The following is a 20,111-nucleotide window of genomic DNA, read 5'->3' as shown; positions in this document are numbered from 1 at the left end:
ATCCCCTGACAATTACACCACCTCCAGGAAATGCGGTTCCCTGGTGGCGGTGGCAATCCCAGGGTGGTCCGGCCACCCAGCTCTTAATTGGGCAGTCTGACCACCGATGTGACTGTGGCTGGACTACCACGGAAGGTTATGAATTTGTACTCACCGTAAGAACTGCAAGTCCCAGAACACCATCGGGCTAATGATGCCACGCCCACTACTAAGTGCGTTAATACTAAATAAAGGAAAGCTAATGGTGAGCCTTTCAGTGTCTTTTTGGTCTGCCTGAGAAGAAGAGGCGCAATGCCTCGAAACGCGTCGGCTTTGTCTAGAGATTACAAGGTACAGAGAAGCAAGCTGCAGCGAGGCTGACACTGTGAGGAGAGCGCTGTTGAGTGCCCTCCCGCTGCTCAAGGGCAATTTGTATATATATATATATATATATATATTCTCACACAAGTTTGCCCACAAAGGAAGGACGTCAACCGGCAGAAAAAAGTTCAATTCAAATCTTTAATGGCAGCATCTTGCACCCAAGCAGCTTGAAAAAACACAGGCATCTGCATTCCAAAGCCAGACGCGTTTCGGGTACACAGAGTCCCTTCCTCAATGGCTGCTGCTTCGTCATCAACACAACAAGTTACACGATGCTGTTTAAATGTTCAAAGGTCCCGCCCCAGTGGGCGTGGCAATTTGCATTGCCTGCTGGTTCCTGTAGTTTCGTGTTTGTTTTTCTCGAGTGAGTTTGTTGTGTTGAAACCGATAAAAGCAATATTTTACCCATGTGGGTTGATTCCAGATTCATTCACCGTTGCCTGTTACGCTCTCCAAATGCTGCCTTTGAAGTTCTGCCGCCCGCAAATGTTGACTCCAATTAGGCTCTAACACGGGACCACTAACGAGTGGTGTGCCTCCTTCCGCGGCCGGACATAGCCGCTACACATTCTCACACAAGTTTGCCCACAAAGGAAGGACGTCAACCGGCAGAATAAAGTTCAATTCAAATCTTTAATGGCAGCATCTTGCACCCAAGCAGCTTGAAAAACCACAGGCATCTGCATTCCAAAGCCAAAGCCAGACGCGTTTCGGGTACACAGAGTCCCTTCCTCAAGGGCTGCTGCTTCGTCATCAACACAACAAGTTACACGATGCTGTTTAAATGTCCAAAGGTCCCGCCCCAGTGGGCGTGGCAATTCGCATTGCCTGCTGGTTCCTGTAGTTTCGTGTTTGTTTTTCTCGAGTGAGTTTGTTGTGTTGAAACCGATAAAAGCAAAATGCCTGTGTTTTTTCAAGCTGCTTGGGTGCAAGATCCTGCCATTAAAGATTTGAATTGAACTTTTTTCTGCCGGTTGACGTCCTTCCTTTGTGGGCAAACTTGTGTGAGAATATATATATATATATATATATATATATATATATATATATATATATATATATATATATATATATATATATATTACCTACTGGCGTTTGCCAGTAGGTAGTTATAGTTAGGATTGTTTTCCATAGGAAATCCGCAACATTCTATTGGGAATAACTTTGGCGCCGGTTGAGTGATCTGCCTGTAATTTTCCTTAAATTTGCCTCGCTGTGCTCCTTCCCTGAAAGTTTGGGGGGATTCGTTAAACGGGGGCCAAGATAAAAGGGGGGTCCCAAAACGTGTTTTCCCCATCTTAATTTCCATAGGGCGGTTGGACTCACTTTTAGCCCGAACGGCTGAATGGATTTTCACAAAACTTGGCAAAATTGTAGGGACTGGTAGCCTGATGTGCCTTTGCTATGTCTCAAGATATGTGCTCCAGGGATTTTGAGTAAATTAGGTTAAAAAAAAATATGTATATATATATATATAAGCGCACCGGGGCGCGTTCCAGCGCGCGACGCAAGTTCACGAGTGGAAAGCAGATTGGCTCTCGGGTGTCTGTCAACATTCCAAACAGTCCCGAGCGGCTGCCATCTTGTGTCTCGGTAGGATCGAGACACAAGAGGTGGCAAAAACAAAGGGTGAAATGACCAAAAGGGGGCAGGGTAGACCCCCCCTGTCCCCCTAGGTTTGATGTGGGGGCCATAAAAGGGACCCGCGGGGCAAAAAAGCATTTTTTTTTCTTCGATTTGCGCGGGGGAGCGCCCGGTACGCGCACCGCGGAGCGTACCGGGGAGCGTACCATGGAGAAAAAAGAATGACAGTTTTTAAAAAATGTAGCATTTTTTTTATAAATTGGAGGTAGTTCTAAAGAGAACTGTTTTTTTATTCTTTTTGTTGTTTTATATTTTTTTAATTGTTTTTTGGAACATTTTTTACTTTTTTTGGCTTTTATGAACAATTTAAAAAAAAAAATTGTAATTTTTATGGGGACAAACAAAAAACGGAATTGTAAACGGCTCAACTGGAGCAAAAAAAAACAGGAAAAAATTAAGGTTTGTTTTTGCACTTGTGGTTGTCTCCAGCACGGTTAACCAGTTTAATACTTTGCTCTCCATAGCAAATTGTAGTCCCGCAAAATTTACAAATATTTTAAAATCTCCAAACTGGGTTGGATATTTGGGACCATCTCCCTCTTCTCTGGACCCGATGGAGTGGGTTGTTTACTTTGGGAGGTGCTGGGAGAAGATTGGGGAGGGTTTCTGGTCAGTTCTCTGACCTCTGCCGCAGCATAGTTGTTTGGGTGCCGGCGTTGCATGTGTCGAATCATAGTATTGTTGCCAAAAGAATACTTTTTGGCAGGATTCCCCCTGGAAAGTACAGTGCCACAGATCAGACATGTAACTTTTGGAGCATTAACTTTCTTTAGACCCCTTGGGATTTTAAAAAACTCCCAGACAATGTGCTCCTTTTGCTTATAGGGGGTATTATCTTCAGGCAGGAACCGCCTCTCCTCCTCCTCCTCTTCTTCTTCTCCACCACTGTGGTGTTGTGGTGGTCCTTGTGGTGGTGTTGGTGGTGGTGGTGGTTGAGATGCTCCTGCTGCTACTGTAGCTATTTCTCAGTACAAATAGGTCTGCAAACAGGTCTTCCTCAGTCAAAGTACAAAGTGAGAATGAGGAAAAAAGGTGGGGGCTTTCATCATTTGGAAAAAAAACTGTTCTGAACCAATGAAAAGTGTTATTTTCAGGTCACATGACCCGACGCGCTTACGCTACGCGCCCCGGGGCGCGCCCGTAGCGTGATCGTATGCGCTCGGGTGCTTCCGGGGCCGCTTACGCCGTGCGTATCACGCGGACGCGGCTACGCGATACGTCACAATGATGTTTTTGTTCACGGCAATAGCGCAAACGGGACGCTCACCGGAATGCCCACCGGGGCGTGCCGCAAGACTGCGCTTTCCGGTGCGCACTCCGGTACGCGCACCGGGGGCGCTTCAGGGCAAAAAAAAAAATGATTAAAAAAAACATGAAGAATATACATAAAAAATAGTATTACATAAATACACAATATAGGATTCATTATAAAAAATATTATATTTGATAGCAATAGAAATTTGCTATTAGAAAACCTTTAAAATTCACTGAAAAAAACATAGGTTTGAGGCACTATATATAGTTAGGAATTAGCATGTACAAAACCTATGAAATTCACAGAAAAAACCATAGGTTTCACACCAGTTATAGTTAGGAATTAGCATTTAAAAAACCTATTAAATTCACTGAAAAAACCATAGGTTTGACACCAGTTATAGTTAGCTGGAAATTTTACTGACATAAAAACAGTGAAATTTTCACGTTATAGTTAGTTGGACTCACTATAACTTGCGCGCCTGCAATGCACTGCTGATGACGTCACATATTACATCACTCATGACATCACTGATGACACCATCCTTGTGACAGAGTGACAGACCTCCTTTCAGTGTAATGTAACCCTTGAAACACATATTCAAAAATAGAAACTACAATTTTCAAAAAAATAGAGATACCCATACCAGTTACAACAACCAATCCAGTAATACCACCATCTATATACACATCCACTCATTCACCAACAGTTCTATATAGTCACTCATACATATATTCACTCATCATATGCAGTGAAACACCTATACATCCTGTTACACACAGACAGTCATCCAAAAGTTACTCACACACATAATCACACATGCAAATAAACTATTGAACATCCATTTATTTGCATATACAGCTATACACACACTAGTACCTTACTTCTAAGGAAACTCACACATACTTACTCTCTTAAACAATCACTTATAGAAACACATACTTATTTAAATAAGAACTCTTTCAATCTCACACTCTCACATATACTCACTTATATACATCAATACTCACATATACTAGATTAAAACATATGTAGTTACTGATAAAGACACTAGTGAGACAGTCATTCGCTCACTAACACACACATATACACACTCATCCACCCATACAGTTGTGCACATATGCTGTCTTCAAAACACATGCAAACAGTGAGTCAGTCATTGATGCATCTATGTGCTAAGTAAAACCCCCACCAAACCATACAGACACTCATACTGATACTACAAAAAATCTAATAACCCATATACACACACATGTAGCTACTCACCAACCCATGCAGCCACTTATACACAAAGTGAAACACTGATACAAACATTTAAATATTTAAACAATACTCGCTAATATATGTATTCACTAAGATACGCTTAATAAGCCAGTTAACCAATCAATTTAAAAAAAAAAAAAACATCCTTCAAGACACTTATTTAAACATTTCTTCTTCCATCGACCTTTACATATACATATATAAAACATATTTATTTTTCAGAAAGACACACATTCACTGGATTGTGTCATCAGTGATGTCACTGACCATGTCATGAGTGATGTAATATGTGACGTCATCAGCAGTGCATTGCAGGCGCACAAGTTATAGTGAGTCCAACTAACTATAACGTGGGAACTTCAATGGTTTTATGTCAATAAAATTTCCAGCTAACTAGAACTGGTGTCAAACCTATGGTTTTTTCAGTTTATATATATATATATATATATATATATATATATATATATATATATATATATAATTATAAATGCAGGACAGGGAACTCAGTTCCTGAGTATTGCATTGATCATCAGCCAACCAAATATAGCGCTCACTCCTGCAAGAGCATTTATCTAGTGTGACCGATTTGGCCCAAGGGAAAAAAAATGCCCTGGGTCAATCTGAAACTCTGTTTTTTTTTATTGGGTTCAAATGAGTCTTGGCAAGTCCCAGGGATCCAACCATCCAGACATACAAATATTTTTGGAGCTTAATTTCTTCAAAACATCTGAACTGATTCACACCAAATCGCAAGAATCGCGCTTTCTGAACCAGGATCTAGCTTCCTGCTAAATTTGGAGTAATTCCATTCAGTAGCTTTTGCATTAGTGATTCTTAGAAAAACCTATGAAAAATGCACAGCTATTTTACATTTTGGGATCCCTCCTTTTTCTCGGCCTCTACATAACGGATCACCTCGAAACTCTCCATGCACAAACTAGTTGCAAGAAAGCACTTTTTTTAAAGTTTCGTGAAGGTATGTCAAATTGTGTCAAAGTTATTAGCAAAATAAAAAGGTGTTTCCTATGGAAATGTTGACCTAACTATAACTACTCAGTGGCAACTGCCACTGGGTGTAATGTGTGTATATAAATAAATATATGACTGCATTTAGTAGCTTGAAGAATGTTAAAGAAAGTCTCAAACATTGTTTAGGGTTGTTTTGTAGAAAAATGCTTCAACTAAAATATTTATATGAATATTAATAATCAACACAATGTACAAAAATGGAAGTAGATTGTAATATAGTTAATTATAAATAATTGTGTTGATTTTGGCAAAGCCGATAAGTCAGCCTTATGTGTTGATGACCTAATAGATTCACTTTTTATATTTTTGTATTTTAGCCATTTGACAATGGCAGCCTTGTTGAAGATTACTAAACTATAAAAGAAACTGATGGATGGAATTCTTTATTTAATCTCAGGCACTGGTAATAACTCAGGCTGCATCCCAATCCATCATTATTAGGCACACCATGCCACCTCATTTTCGACCCATTTGTATACAAACCAGTCTTGCTCCAGTGGAACAGTCCAGTCCGAACTGCTAGACGAGGTCCTCAGTGAATGGGTCACAAGCAACGTAGGACTGATGTTGCCCTAGTTAGGGCTCATCATCCAGGTATAGCTTGGTTCCAGTCACACAGTGTGCACAGGACCCATGTCCTGATGAACCCCAACTAGGACGAAACTGGTCTGGTTTGCTTGTGTTTCGGTGAATACAAGCAACCCAGTGAAAACTGCAAGGACTCAAAACTGAATAAGCTGTGATTAATTGAGGGTTTCCCTTTGTTATACAAAAAGAGAATTTTAGCTTTTTTCTTCCTGAAATGATTTTTGCCTTTATATTGATTTTTGGGGTCAAATGCCTATGATGTTTCAAATGGGCAGAGGTACTAGTTTTTGGAAATTCACTAAATGGAGACCAGGCTTTGTTTTCTAATCTCTTTTCTCACTCTTCTGTAAGTATTCACCTTATGCCTCACTGATATCATAATATTTTGTCTGTATATATGGTGAATTAGTTGATCTTAACCTTGTTGTGGGTCCAGGCACCTTGTTGCCCTTTAGAACAAATGAGTCTATAAAAAGTAGCTTGTGACAACAGTGTGGTTTTGGGGGTCACGTTCAGTGGCATCAGATATCCCAATTGTTTGGAAAGCCAGTGGACTCCAGATTCCTCTGTAGCTTTTCTGTGGTTTTCAATATACAAATCTTCGAAGAAGGCCCCACCAAGACCACAGGCTCGCTTTGATTTGTTGACCGAAAGAGTGTTGCTCTGCAAAATCAGTTTTATCTGTAATATTACTGGAGGGTGTTGTGATAAATTTTTCGTTGTAATGCAGGATAATTTGAAAAGGCTCGACCATGTCTCCCTGACACCCAATTCCTCAATGTTGTGTGAACTTAATGCCTAGGCAGCAAAGAGTTTGGCAGAGCACCATAAAGGCAAGTTAAGGTTGAGCTCAGGCAACTTAACTGTTGACAAGGAGTGGCAAAGAGGACACGTAGTTCAAGAAGGCAGTGGTGGATCAATGGGAGTGTCTGTGTGAAATCCAGCCCCTTTGTGGCAATGAAAGAGCAATGCATGTAGGAAGGTGGATATCTGACTATGGTTGCCCCCAACTTTTTGCCTAGTGTTTTGCTGGTTTTCCGACTTAGTTGACCTAGGGCCCTGCTATTCAGGACCCCAGGCACACTGCTCTCTCTGTAAAATGGATTCCATGTACTCTAGGTACATATCTGTAGGAAGGTGGCTACCTGACTATGGTTACCCCAGATTTTTTGCCTTGTGTTTAGCTGGTTTTCGACTTAGTTGGCCTGGTTCCCTGCTAATAAGGGCCCCAGGCTATCTGCTCTCTCTGTAAAATGGATTCCATGTACCCTAGGTGCATAACTAGATTGGCTTGGGGCACCTTATCAGCCCCTGTACAGAGCACTATATGTGCCCAGGGCATAGGTGCATCCAAGGCCTACCAGGAGCTGCAGCATATCTTTTGCCACCCCTGGCCGGCTATCTAAAATTGACACAACTGGCTGATCACTCAGCTAGGGCAAGGTGGTGTAATCACCCCTTGCTTAGATATAGTATGTCTATATCTAAACCTATCTGGACACATATAAACCTGTGAGCCACTCCTATGACAGGCCTTAACAATCCTGAAGGCAGAGTGCGTGGTTTAATGTGAGATGGTGCTCTAGCATGAGCTGAGCCTGTCTGCAGCTGTCTGGACCAATTCCCTTAGCTGTTCCGGGATAATGCCAAACCATATACTATTAAGTGCATTATAATCCTCGCGGTTATATGTCAACTTTGGTTTGGCTTTATCAAAACATGTCGTGTAAGGTGTCATACGAATTGGAATACTATCCCCTCGCCAGTCCTGACGACGGGGGTAGCATTCCACCCCTCTAGAGGGGACGACCTGTTAATTTTGCTAAAACGCAGTTGATTTTTAAAAGAGCCTCAGAACCACAAAATGGATGTTTCTGCCACAGACACATGTCTGGCCTCCTGCTGCTGACCGAAACTCAGCAGAGGAGGCCTGGACAAAGGCTTTCCTGTCACAGGGAGGTGTCACACCACCCCAGACAGGAGATAGTGGATTGTAGCAGGGAGGTTTGAAAGAAACCAGACAGTGCCTGGGGAGCACAAGGCTTCCCCTTGCATAATCCGGTCAAACCGGTTCTGGGGCACACCAGTCCCAGCTCCAATGTGACCTGGACAAAGGAAAGGGGGTGTAACCGCCCCCCTTCCTGGTCCCACCCATAGGGAGGGACCTAGCAGGAGATCCACCCCTCAGATTGGAATAAGAGTGGGAGCAGTGCCAATGCAACTCAGATCATCCTGAAGAAACATAAGAAACGAATTCTGGACCCTTCGACTTCCTACTCGACGTAGAAGACTGAAGAATCTCCCTTGTGGCCAAGGAGTGACCACCCTGTGCAAACCGGTACCAACTAGCACCTCGACCCTTGCTTTGTTGCAGTTCCCGCCGGAACTCGAGCAACAGAGATCGACGAGATCAAGCTTGCCTGCCTTCTCCCAGCCCGATCCACAGTCTCTGCAGAGCTGAGACCCGTGGAGGCGACCGGAAGCGTGAGGCACGCCATCTTGAAAAGGCCACGAGACGCTGACCGTGCAGCCCACGAGTGACCCTCGAAGCTGCACACCGGGGTTTGAGAAGCCCCAACCCTGAGCTACACTTGCACCAAAGCTACCCCCTCCACACTCGACGAGTGCTGCGTGGGGCCCTTCTGCTTGTGTTGGCTCGACGCGTTGGCCCGGTCACTTGCCAGCTGGCTTGTGGCCCCTGTGCCGACGAAAACTTGAAAATGACTTGCTTTTCTGGTTGCTCCAGATCTGCACCAGCTCCTGTGAAAAGGAGCCCCAACTCTGACCCTCCTGATCAGAGTGAGAAGCAATCTCCCAGTTCCGCGTAGATTGCTTTTGCCAAGTGCTGTTTGCTGCAATCTTGAAGCCGATGGTGCTGACGGCGAGAGCCTGCGTGGGACAGATCGTGACCTGCCCCTGGACGTCACAGATGCCCCAGAGCCCACGTGACAGCGGAGAGAAGCCTTTTGACCACCATCTGATTGCGCCCGACATTGCCTGGTTCCATCCTGGTTCCACCCTGGTCACTGCGGAGTGACCCAGACTCTGTCCCCTCTGCTTTCAGATTCATCTCGACTTCGATCCGCCCTTGGATCACACCAGACACTTCTGCTTCCCATAGCCTACAGCTTCTCCAGCTCCAAGCACCAAGAACCTGCGTGTCAAAACCCGACGCCACTTCGACCCTGTGCACCCACTTCCTGTGGGTGAGGTAACATTGCAATGCTGGTGTTCCTACACTGGTACACACCTCTAGGGTCTGTGTCTTAAGTTTTGTTCCTCTAGGTTCAGCGGAAGTATCTTTAAACTAACTTTGTGTAACTTGTACCCACCGTTGACATTGCATTGGTGCAAGCCGCACTTTACATGCTGCACCCGAATCCCGCGGGCTTCTCCCGACTTCAACATTGCTAGTCCTGACTGCTCCCAGTGATTCTCTAGGCCCTAGGCCTAACCACTGTTCGATTGGTATCTCTTATACCACTTTTTTAGTATATGGTCTGAGTGGCCACCCGCCCTCATCCATAATTGTGCAACTTTGTATGTTATACTGTGCTTTTGATTTAACGCTTGTGCCCCTTTGCTCAAAAAGAGTACTGGGGATTAATTTAGAAATAAACACATATATTTTTATAAGATATACTTGTGTGGTGTCCTTTCATTTGGTATTACAGGATTGTATGTGGTAAAACAGCTCGCTTAACACGACCTCTTAAGTTAAGCCTTTAAGGCTGCTTAGTCCATGCTTACCCATAGGATAGCTTGTCTAACAAGGTTGACTTACAACCAGACACCATAAGGGATTGTTTGGACTGATACAAGGCGGTTCCAGAATTGGAAACACCACATATCAGGCCAACTTCTCACAATATCTAATTGGATACTGAGTCACCTTATAAGTCCCTGTACAGTTTACCTTAGGTACCCAGGGCATAGGTGCACCCAGGGCCTACCAGGGGCTGCAGCATGTATTATGCCACCCCTGGCTGGCCATCCAAATCTGACACAACTGGCTGATAAATCAGCTGGGGCAAGGTGGTGTAATCACCCTTTGCTTTAGATATAGTATCCCTATATCTAACCCTAAAATGGACACATATCCTCCTATCAGTCACTCCTATGGCAGGCCTTATCAATCCTGAAGGCAGAGTGCTTGGAATTATGTGAGATGGTGCTCTAGCATGAGCTGAGCCTGTCTGCAGCTTTCGGAACCAAGTCCTTTAGCTGTTTCCATGATAACGCGATACCATATACTCTTAAGTGCATTATAATCCTCGCGTTATTGCCAACTTTGGTATAACATTATCAAAACCTGTCGAGTAAGGTGCCATACGAATTGGAATACTACCCCCTCGCCAATTCTGGCAACAGGGGTAGCATTCCACCCTTCTAGAGGGACACGACATGTATGTAACTGTGAACCCCGGTTAAAGTTAACTCGAGCCTCAGCATCACAAAATGGATGCTGCCACCACAGGCACAAGTCTGACCTCCTGCTGCTGGGAGTCCTTCCAGCGAGGGAGGCTTGGACAAAGGGTTTCCTGCCTTGGGAGGTGCTAGCACCACCCCAGACAGGATTTTGTGTATTAGGTAGGACAGGGCTGAAAGGAATGAGACATGCCTGGGGCACACAAGGTGTCCCCGTGCATACACCGGTCTAAACCAGTTCCTGGGGCACTCCAGCCCCAGAGCTGTCGCAAGACCGGACCAAGGATAGGGGTGTAACCACCCCCCTTCCTGGTCCCACCCAGAGGAGGAACATAGTCGTAGTACAGCCCCCTTTAGCCGGATAAAGGTAGGAGCTGGTCCCATTCCAAACTAGATTATCCTGATCAACTCTACAAGAAGAAACTCTGGGCTTCGACGTTCTGCACCACAGAAGACTGAAGAAAATCTCCCTTGTGGGCAAGGAGTGTCCACCCTGCACAAGCAGGCACCATCAGCGTACAGCTACTTCCCTTTGTCGTCTTCCTGCAAGGATCCAGACTTCAGAGCCCGACGAGACCCAGACTCCCAGACCTCTCCGACCTCTACCCACATCTGCAGCACAGCTGAGACCCGTGGGTGCGACGAGACACGTGGGACCGGCCATCTTGAAAGAAGCAGCACTTCGCTCCAGCACGACTTCAGAGGCATCCTCGTCCAAGTGCTTTGGGGACTGAGAAGTACCAACCCCGAGCAGCTCCTGCACCGAAGACCAACCCTCCAGCATCCACGAGATCTGTGTGGGGCCCTTCTGCCTGTTTGCTGCTCGACGCGTTGTCTGGTCACTTGCCAGCTGGCTTGTGACCTCCTAGACGACGAAACCCGACAACTTTGCTGCTGGTCTGGTTGCTCCAGACTGGCCCTTGCTCCCTTCCAAAAGAGGAGCACCCCGGACCCTCCTGGTCCACTCTAGACGCCGTTTCCACTCACCGTGTGGGTTGCCTTTGCCAAGGCCTGTTGAACCCGAATCCGGAGATGACACCGCCGACTGCGAGAGCCTGCGTGGGACAGCTCGTGCCTCCATCCTGGTCGTCGAAGACACCACCTGGTACACGTGGATGCAGAGACAAGCGTCCACCTTCACCTGACCGCGACAACGACACCTGGTTCCACTCCTGTCACTGGCTAGTGACTTTGAACATTGTCCCCTCAGCTTTCAGGTTCTTTTCTTCACTGATCCACCCTAGGATCACACCGGACATCTTCCTCCTGACCGCCTGCAGCATCTTTTCCTCCAGGCTCCATAGACTTCAACGCCGGAACCCGACACGACTTGGCACCTATGCACCCGCAGCCTGTGGGTGAGGTAACACGAGCATTTCGGTGCTCAAGGGTAGCTTGACTCTCCTAGTGTCCAGTTCCACAGTCGCTTTTGTCCTATCTAGTCATGGACGTCCGTACTCACCTTTTCTTAAAACTGTGCTGTCCATAGACGTTTGTACGCATCTCGCGTGTGAGTTCACACTCTGCACACGCGTTCCGTGGGCCTCCTAGTACTTACCTCAAGTTAGTATAGCGTGGTCCCAGCGATCCTACAACCTCTGGACAGCTCCATTCCTTTGATTGACTTTCACATTCCACTTACTTAGTATATGGTTTGTCGTGCCCCTAGGGCACCATTGTAAATCGTGCAACTTAAACGTATTTTTCCTAAGAATTTGTCATGTGCTTAGCCCTCTGACCTCATAAAGAGTTCAGAGGTGTATGTTAGTTAATAAATACTTGTTAATTTTCATAACAACCTGTGTGGTGTCCTTTCACTTGGTATTCAAGGGGTTATATGTGGTAAAACAGCTGGCTTCACATGCCAAAAGAGTTTAGCCTAAAGACTGCTTTTGTCCATGCTACCATTAGGATAGCTGGTCTATAAGGTTGACTTACAACCAATCACCATAAGGGTTGTTTGGACTGATACAAGGTGATCACTAGAACTAGTGAGCATCATATATCAGGCCAACTTCTCACAATGCATATCTACCTTGTCATTAGAAATAATATGCTTCCAAAATCATTAATTGGCTAGTAATTTCATCTTTCATGATGAGTTAGCTCTGGAATCTGGGTATCAAAAGTGATGTCTAGATAAAAAACATTTACAGAACAATGCACATCTCTATCAATAGTTTACCTTTTTCGAGTTATCTTATTCAAAGTCATTGGGGCTGCAAAAAGCAGCTATCAAAGTGAATAACTGCACAAGTTTAGCATCTAGTTCACTTTCCCTCAAATTGCAATGATGATGAGGTCCTTGATATATATGAATCAGAAATGGGTATTCTCCATATACCGTACGGACGTATGAAGCATGTGGCTTGGACAGTGGGAGTCAATACGTGTATAAAATGTGAAATTTTTGAGAAACTGTTTCTCCAATGAACCTTTAAACTAGCTGGCTTTTTATCCTTTAGGACATGTTGTGTATGTCATTTCTGGATCTGATGAAAGTGACTGGTCTGAGCCTTCAGAATGTTGAAAAGCTCATTGGAACTGTAAGCAAGGCTTGTGCACCGAAGATGCAAACTGTAAGTTATTTTCTTTTTCCTTTGAACTTATTAAGTAGTAAAAAAATACATGTAAAAGTTTTAAAATGGAAATATAGTGTTATAGCCTGTTGTCTAGGACTATGTGTTATGATATGGCTTTTCGTTGGTGTTTGTTAGAAATGTTGGCCTCTAGTTACCAATGGTTTGCACCTTTGTTCAAGTAGGGACCATTCTTTCTAGTCAGGGTAGGGGGGATACACTTCTAAAAAAAAAATAACCCTTGGTAGCTTGGCCCGAGCAGACCGGCTTATCTCAGAGGTAGTGTGTAAAGCATTTGTGCATGCATACTGTAACACAGTGAAAACACTACAAATGGAGAGCACACCAATGAGAACAAAAATGACAACAATCCTAGATACAATACTGGAGAAATAGATACTTTACAAGTTAAACTTCAAATTGCAGAATTAGCTTAATAACACAGTTCTTCTGAGTAGGTGGCTCCGTCTGGGGCTACCGTGATGCTGAAAACAAATCTAATAGTTCCAGCCGACCGCATCAGTACAGGTCAGCTGTAGCATCGACAAACTTGTAGACAGTACCTTTCTCATTGTGGCTGAACCCGTGGGTAGGAGTTGGTGGGGTGCAACCGTCGTGGTTGGGGGTGAAGTGGAAGCAGTACACAGTGTTGTTTCCTCACGGCACGGTGCAGTCATCGGCTTGGTGATGGTTGTCTAATGGCATAGGTGAGACCAAGGCTAGGCTGCGGAGTGAGGCAGTGCTCGATGCCGGGCTGGCAGGTCACGGTGCAGGCGACGGAGCTGGCAAATGTTCGGGCCGGCAGTGACTGTGTCGGTGAGGTCCAGGTAGAGGGAAGCGAGGTGGTGCAGACTGCGGTGCCCACAGGAAGGGTACACGCAGCGGCACGGTGACGGTCACCCAGTGGCGTCGGTGGGTCTAGGAATGCAGTTCAAAGAGTGGTGGTGCCTTCAGGACACGGAACCAGCGGCTGACTTGGTGACACAGTCGGCTGCTCTTGTCCTCTGCGGCAACTGAATCAGCGGTTCCAGAGACGGTGCCCAGAGGGATGGTGAAGTCTTTGTGTATCCTGCTTGAAAACTTTTTCCAAGGGCTTAGAAGTAGAGCTTGCCCCCTGTTTAAGAAGTCTCAGGAACAGCACACAGTTCCTCTCCTTGGTAGAAACAGCTACTGCAGGCCAACCCCAGACAGCATACAGCAAAGGGGCAGTACTCCTTCCGCTTTTCCCAGTTCTTCTGCATGGCAGAGGTTCCTCTTGAATTCCAAAAGTAATCTAAAGTTCAGGGGTCTGGTACCCAACTTTTATTGTTCATTTCACTCTGTTCTCTAGTGTCAGCGAGGCTTTGTGCTTAGTCAAAAACAGTTCTGTCCTCTCTGGTGCAGCTTCCCGGTAGGAGGTGGAGACCGCATTGTCCAAAGCAGACCAGGCCGATTCAGGTGTAAAGAAAATCTCCTCCCCCTACTCTAAATGCAGCTCTGGTCTATTCAGCCCAGCCCTAACTCACCCTAGAAAGGCAAGATACACCTCACCGCCCCCCATTTGGCTGTCTGAACAGAATCCATATCCCCAGCCCCTGTCACTCCAAAGCCATACGGTCAATACACAAACCTAGCAGAGGCACACTGGATGGCTAAGCGCAAAAATAATGACTGAAAGCGCTGTCCTCAAGTGCTGAGGGGCGTCTCTAACTTGCACACAATAAAGAAAAGTAAATAAATTGTCTGTTTCTCAATAAGTTCTTCGCAATACACTACAATGAGTTGAGAAATTTCCTTTGATCATCTCAACCTTGATATAAACATCTCAGTGATAGTCACTTGATGCTACAATATTTGCTTTACATATATTCACATGCCCAATGCATTTCGAGCAGTAGACCTTCATCTGGGCCTTAGTTCTGCAACATAGAAGAAATTAGAGTTCAGTACTGAAAAAGCCAACATGCCAAAACATAGTACACATTCGCAATGTGCAGAGGAGTTCTCCCCCCCCCCCCCACACTCTTGATCCCGAACGGAAAATTCGCTATCACAAACGGTAAGTTAGCGAGCTGCCGCTGAGGTAGACTTTATACCTGAGTCACAGGAATACCATCACAAACTGCAGTTCCCACTGCACTCCGCTACTCGCAGAATTAGCAACAGGTTTTTTGTAATTTCACGAAGTTCCACGTAGCAAAACTCCACGAACCACGATCCGGCCAACAGTGGGTTATATTTTGCATGAGGAATTTGTCTTGTTTATTATCACCAGTGTCTAGCGGATGTCAAGATTCACCACTTCATTTTACACATTGCACCATCAATTATCTCGATGTGTTCTATGTTTTGGCATGTTGCCTTTTTCAGTACTGGAATCGAGTATCTTCTATGTTGCAGAACTAAGCGTCTGATGAAAGGCTACTGCCCGAAATGCAGTGGCCATGTGAATATATGTAAAACAAATATTGTGGCATCAAGTGAGGATCACTGTGATGGTTATATCCAGGTTGAGATAATCAAAGGACATTTGTCAACTCATTAAAGTGTATTGAGAAGAGCTTATTGAGAAACTGACAACTTATTTACTTTTCTTTATTGAGTGCAAGTTGGAGACTCCCCTCTGCACCAGAGGACAGCGCTTTCAGACATTGTTTCATCCTCATACTTTAACCAACCTGCACCACCTACATTTTAAACAAGTGTTAAACCAAAACCAAAAAGAGTGTGCTCATCTATGCAATCACTGATCGAAGCACAAAAATAGCCACTTTCTAAAGTGTTATTTTTAAACTCAGAATATACAAAACATCCTTATTAAAAGATGCATCTTTATATTCTGAGTTCAGGCATATCTTTATATTCTGAGTTCAGGCATATCAAACTCCATGTTCATATCTTGTGTCCATGGCAGTTAAACTTATAAGATGTTACAAGTAAACTCCCCATTCTATCCTATAAGACAGATAGCCTTTCAACAGTGAAAAACGAAAATTGGCAGTATTTCAGGATCAGTACATGCTACACACATCGGGGCATGTCCTACCTTTCACCTTACTGCCCACAGGGGTACCTTGGGCCTACCTTAAGGGTGACTCACATATACGAAAAGGGAAGGTTAGGGCCAGGCAAGTGAGTGTACTTGCCAGGTCGACAAGGCAGTTCTAAACCGCACACATGCACTGCAATGTCAGGTCTGAGAACCTTTTGCAAGGCTGCTTGTGTGGGTGGCACAATCAGTGCTGCAAGCCCACTAGCAGTATTTGATTTACAGGCCCTGGGCACACACAGTGCACTGTACTAGTCAGTCAGTCATAATAGTTTTATTTCGATAAAAATCAGATCTTAAAATCTGTAGAACAAGAATAAAAAGCTATACAGTTAAAAACAGAGTACATTCTAAAAAATATTAAATATATCCAAATCGTTTGACTGAGAAAATTTATCAACGGTCTGATAATGGGTATTAAAAACAGCATCTCAATCAAAATAAAAGTTCAACGTGATAAAAATAGGAGACACATATCAGGAGAATTGTTTAGGGGTTGGCGTTCAGGATTCTTGATCTAATGCTCCATACCCATCTCAGGAATTTGGCAAGACCACAAGCATACAGATCCCGCGCATCAGATCTTAAAATGCGCAGTGCATCAGAGTGGCTGCGAGTGCCCAACTCTACAGAGTGGTCTGAGCCAACGCTCCCTTGGCGCTTTGTAGGCTGGGAAAGCGAACATAATATGCGCCGTTGACTCGATGGTAGCCTCACAAGTCGGGCAGAAAGCTGATGTTTGATGGGGAGGCTTACATTTCGCAGTCAACTCTCGTGTGAGGAGTGAACCTACCCTGAACTCTAAATACAAGGCTCTGTCATATGGCTTTTGTATGACATCTAAGTATGGTTCATAACGGGTAAGGTTCTTATGGTTCGTAAACTCCTCTGTCAGCCTACCTGCTTTGGGGTTGAGGAGACCCTTGTTATTGACCCAAGCCCAATAGATCTTCTTTAGTTCTGCCTTTGGTGGAGCTGATCTATTTAGCCATACCTCTTTAAGGTCAAGATCGTACAGAAGTAATTTTAGGTCCTTTAACCATTTGATCTTATGCCACCCATCCATGCTCATTACTTCGCTTCGCCCCTCAGCATACCTAGACAGTTCTGGTGTCCGCCACAAGCGGGCCCACAACAGGAGGGGGCGGAGTCTTGCTAGGTCTTTGAGTGGCACCCTAGATCTTGCAGTAAAGGCTTGGTGGGGCTTCTCTGGCGAAGCATAATTAGCTCTTTTAGGACCTTGTTTTCAGATCTCACAAGTCCTATTCTCTAAAGCAAGTAAACCCTCAGTCAAGTTAGGGGAAGTCAGCAAGAGTTCGATAGTATGTATTCGTTGGGCTTGAGAGGATGCCTTGTTGCCCTAACGATGTCCTCTCTTATTATGGATCGGCACCCTCTAAAGTGTCGAATCCAATGTGTGACTTATTAATCAACAAATCCTCATATTCGTGGACCATAGGCTTAGGGACGTTTACCATAAAGACTGTCTGGTTCGTGGGCAAAGGACGGGAAGGGCGTCCAATAAGGCATAGGCCTGGCACTGCTGCTTTACATGCGGGGGCCTGAGATACAGAGGGATTTTGATAAATATGGTTAATATGATTGAACCCAGAATGGACGTTAGGTTGCTTCCTACACTGTGCCAATGCGATGGACTCGCTAGGTGGTACTGGCTTGTAGGTTGGAGTAAGGTGTGACATGGTTTTTTGCAGTTCCTGTTCTATCTGCTAGGTTGAGGTTTCTTGGCAGTGGATTAGAGGGCTGGGGGACTGCTATAGATTTATGTGGGAATGTGATGCAACATTAAAGCTTCCACAGATGCCCTTAAATCTGTAACCAGAGATTGTAGATCCCTCACCTCCATTCTCAAAGAATTTATGATTGATAATAAAATCGAAGTCCTAACGCTTGGGTCCTCCACACCCTCCACTTGTAGCTCAACTGGGACTTCCATTGGGCCTTGAGTGGGTAGGTCGGGAGAGGAAGCTGGTTCATCGTCCAGAGCGGAAAAACGATTGGAACAGACTATAACAGTGGGTTCCAAATAACTCAACCTATGCTGTGTCAGAGGCTGAGATGGTATTTGTGAGAGCGAGGGAATTTCTAAATCAGGGCTAGATTGCCTCGAGGGCAAATTCTTGGTATCATTAGGAGTGTTCAAACAAGGCGATTTGCGGAACATCTGAGGTACATGGATTTGGGTTGACTGGGAACATTTGCCAGATTAATCAGTTCGAATTTTGGTTGTATCTAGATTTATAGCAGAGTCTCCAGCTAATATGCTCCCGTACTCATCTACAAGCACCTCTATACGGTCCATAATGTCAGTTTTATGAGTTTTTAAATTATTTTTCTTGACTTTCTTTGCTCTCCTCTGGCCTTGTGTTGTGTTCACTCCAGAACCCCCCCACCCCCTCCATAGCTTTTCTTTTTCTCATAGGAATAGGTCTGGAAGGCCGGTCTGACACACTCGTAATTGTTTGTAGGCTTTATAGCCTTGGGATAGAAACAATACCTTCAGTGGCAGTCGCAGGACAGTGCGGCTCAGACCGTCAAATGGCCGTTATCAGATGTAAGAGGGGTGGCCCTGGCCTGGCTCTTCCTGGCTATGATGGGCTTAGACAGCCTTAGAGTGACAGACCCGCCCTTGGTCCGGGCTTCGCCCGGCACGTGCCTGGTTAGCTAAATCCTCCTGGTGGGAGTGAGGGAGGGGCTGGCACTCCACACAGTGCCCCGCTGGCTCCTGGGGCTTGGTGTCCGCCTGTCTGCCTCTAGCGCTGGACCCCTGTTTGCGCACAGCCTGGTTTGCCAGATGAATCAGTGGGGAGTTGGTTTTAGTAGTAGTATTTCTTCCAGGATGCTTTTGGCCAGTAGGCTGGGTGGCCTGACGTGCCTCTGGTACACTACCTTCTGCTCAGAGATGTTCTGCTTCCCCGACAGGCCCTTCTTATCCTGTCTCTGCTTTTTTACCGCCTTTTCCACCTCCCTCGGTGCCTTACTCGTCAGGCTCTTCCTTGGATAAACTTTAAAAGCTTTAAGAATCCAGTTCGGGTTTTATTTAGCTCGTGTGTAATAGTTTATCATTCCATTTCAACAGTACCTGAAAAGCCCAGTGTTGCTTCTCGTCCCATATCCTCACCGTATTAAAGCCTGTCACAGCCCTTCCCGAAAATCCAGCCTCTAAAGAAATGCTTTTCAATTAATCCAAGATGCTATAGGTACACAAGGCGTAATCTTTTTAAGCATGTGACTGCTCAATATTATTAGGGACCATCCGCTATCTTTACTGTTATTTCTTCTATTTGGTATGGTCCCGCTTAGTAACGATACTTCTGTCCTTGCTGTGTCGCCTTGTGTACAAATGCAGATGGCGCCTTGAAGTCATCCAATTGAATCCCTGGAATATTTACTCTACATATGTTTGGCTGAACGTATTAAGCCTATAAGCCAATTAGCCGTTTGTTCCTATATCTGAAAACCAGCCTGATTTTATCCAACTGTAATCTATCGAACTAAGGTGGACAAAAATATCTAAGTAAGAGCCGTGCCATCAGCTAACCACCGGTTCTAAGTTTTTAACATTCTATCTCTATTGGAAACCCATCATTCCATGTACATTCACTCAATAAAAAATTTTTTTGTTGCACACTACACATTGTTATGTCTGCACTTCACGAATGACGGTCACCTGACGAAGGCCACAGGCCGAAACGCGCGTAGTGTTTAATTCCACCGCATTACCTACCTTAAGTCTTGTGCTCTGTTCCATCTTGTTGCCAACCTCAGTTTTCCATCGACCTAATTTCATGTTTGTTCACAAAAATTCTTTTGCTTTCTGTATATGTTATACAATCATTTGTATTTTGTGTCTATATAATCAAAATCATCTTATTACAAATAATTTATATATGTTTATATAAAAAAGAAAGAAAAA

General features: G+C 44.8%; 1 protein-coding gene across 1 annotated transcript in view; it reads left to right on the top strand.

The window, feature by feature from the left end:
- The window catches only part of RAD51B (RAD51 paralog B), a 240,030-nt gene that overhangs the window by 35,538 nt on the left and 184,381 nt on the right, over positions 1-20,111 (top strand). The window contains exon 2 of the mRNA XM_086939432.1: positions 13,036-13,149. Within this exon, the coding sequence (XP_086795558.1) occupies positions 13,036-13,149 (114 nt within the window). The remainder of the gene's footprint in view (positions 1-13,035; positions 13,150-20,111) is intronic.

The sequence above is a fragment of the Lissotriton vulgaris genome, chromosome 9, assembly GCF_964263255.1.
Source record: "Lissotriton vulgaris chromosome 9, aLisVul1.2, whole genome shotgun sequence".
NCBI classification, from domain to species: Eukaryota; Metazoa; Chordata; class Amphibia; order Caudata; family Salamandridae; genus Lissotriton; species Lissotriton vulgaris.
The sequence above is the reverse complement of the archived record's forward strand: the minus strand, read 5'-3'. Positions and strand labels throughout refer to the sequence as shown.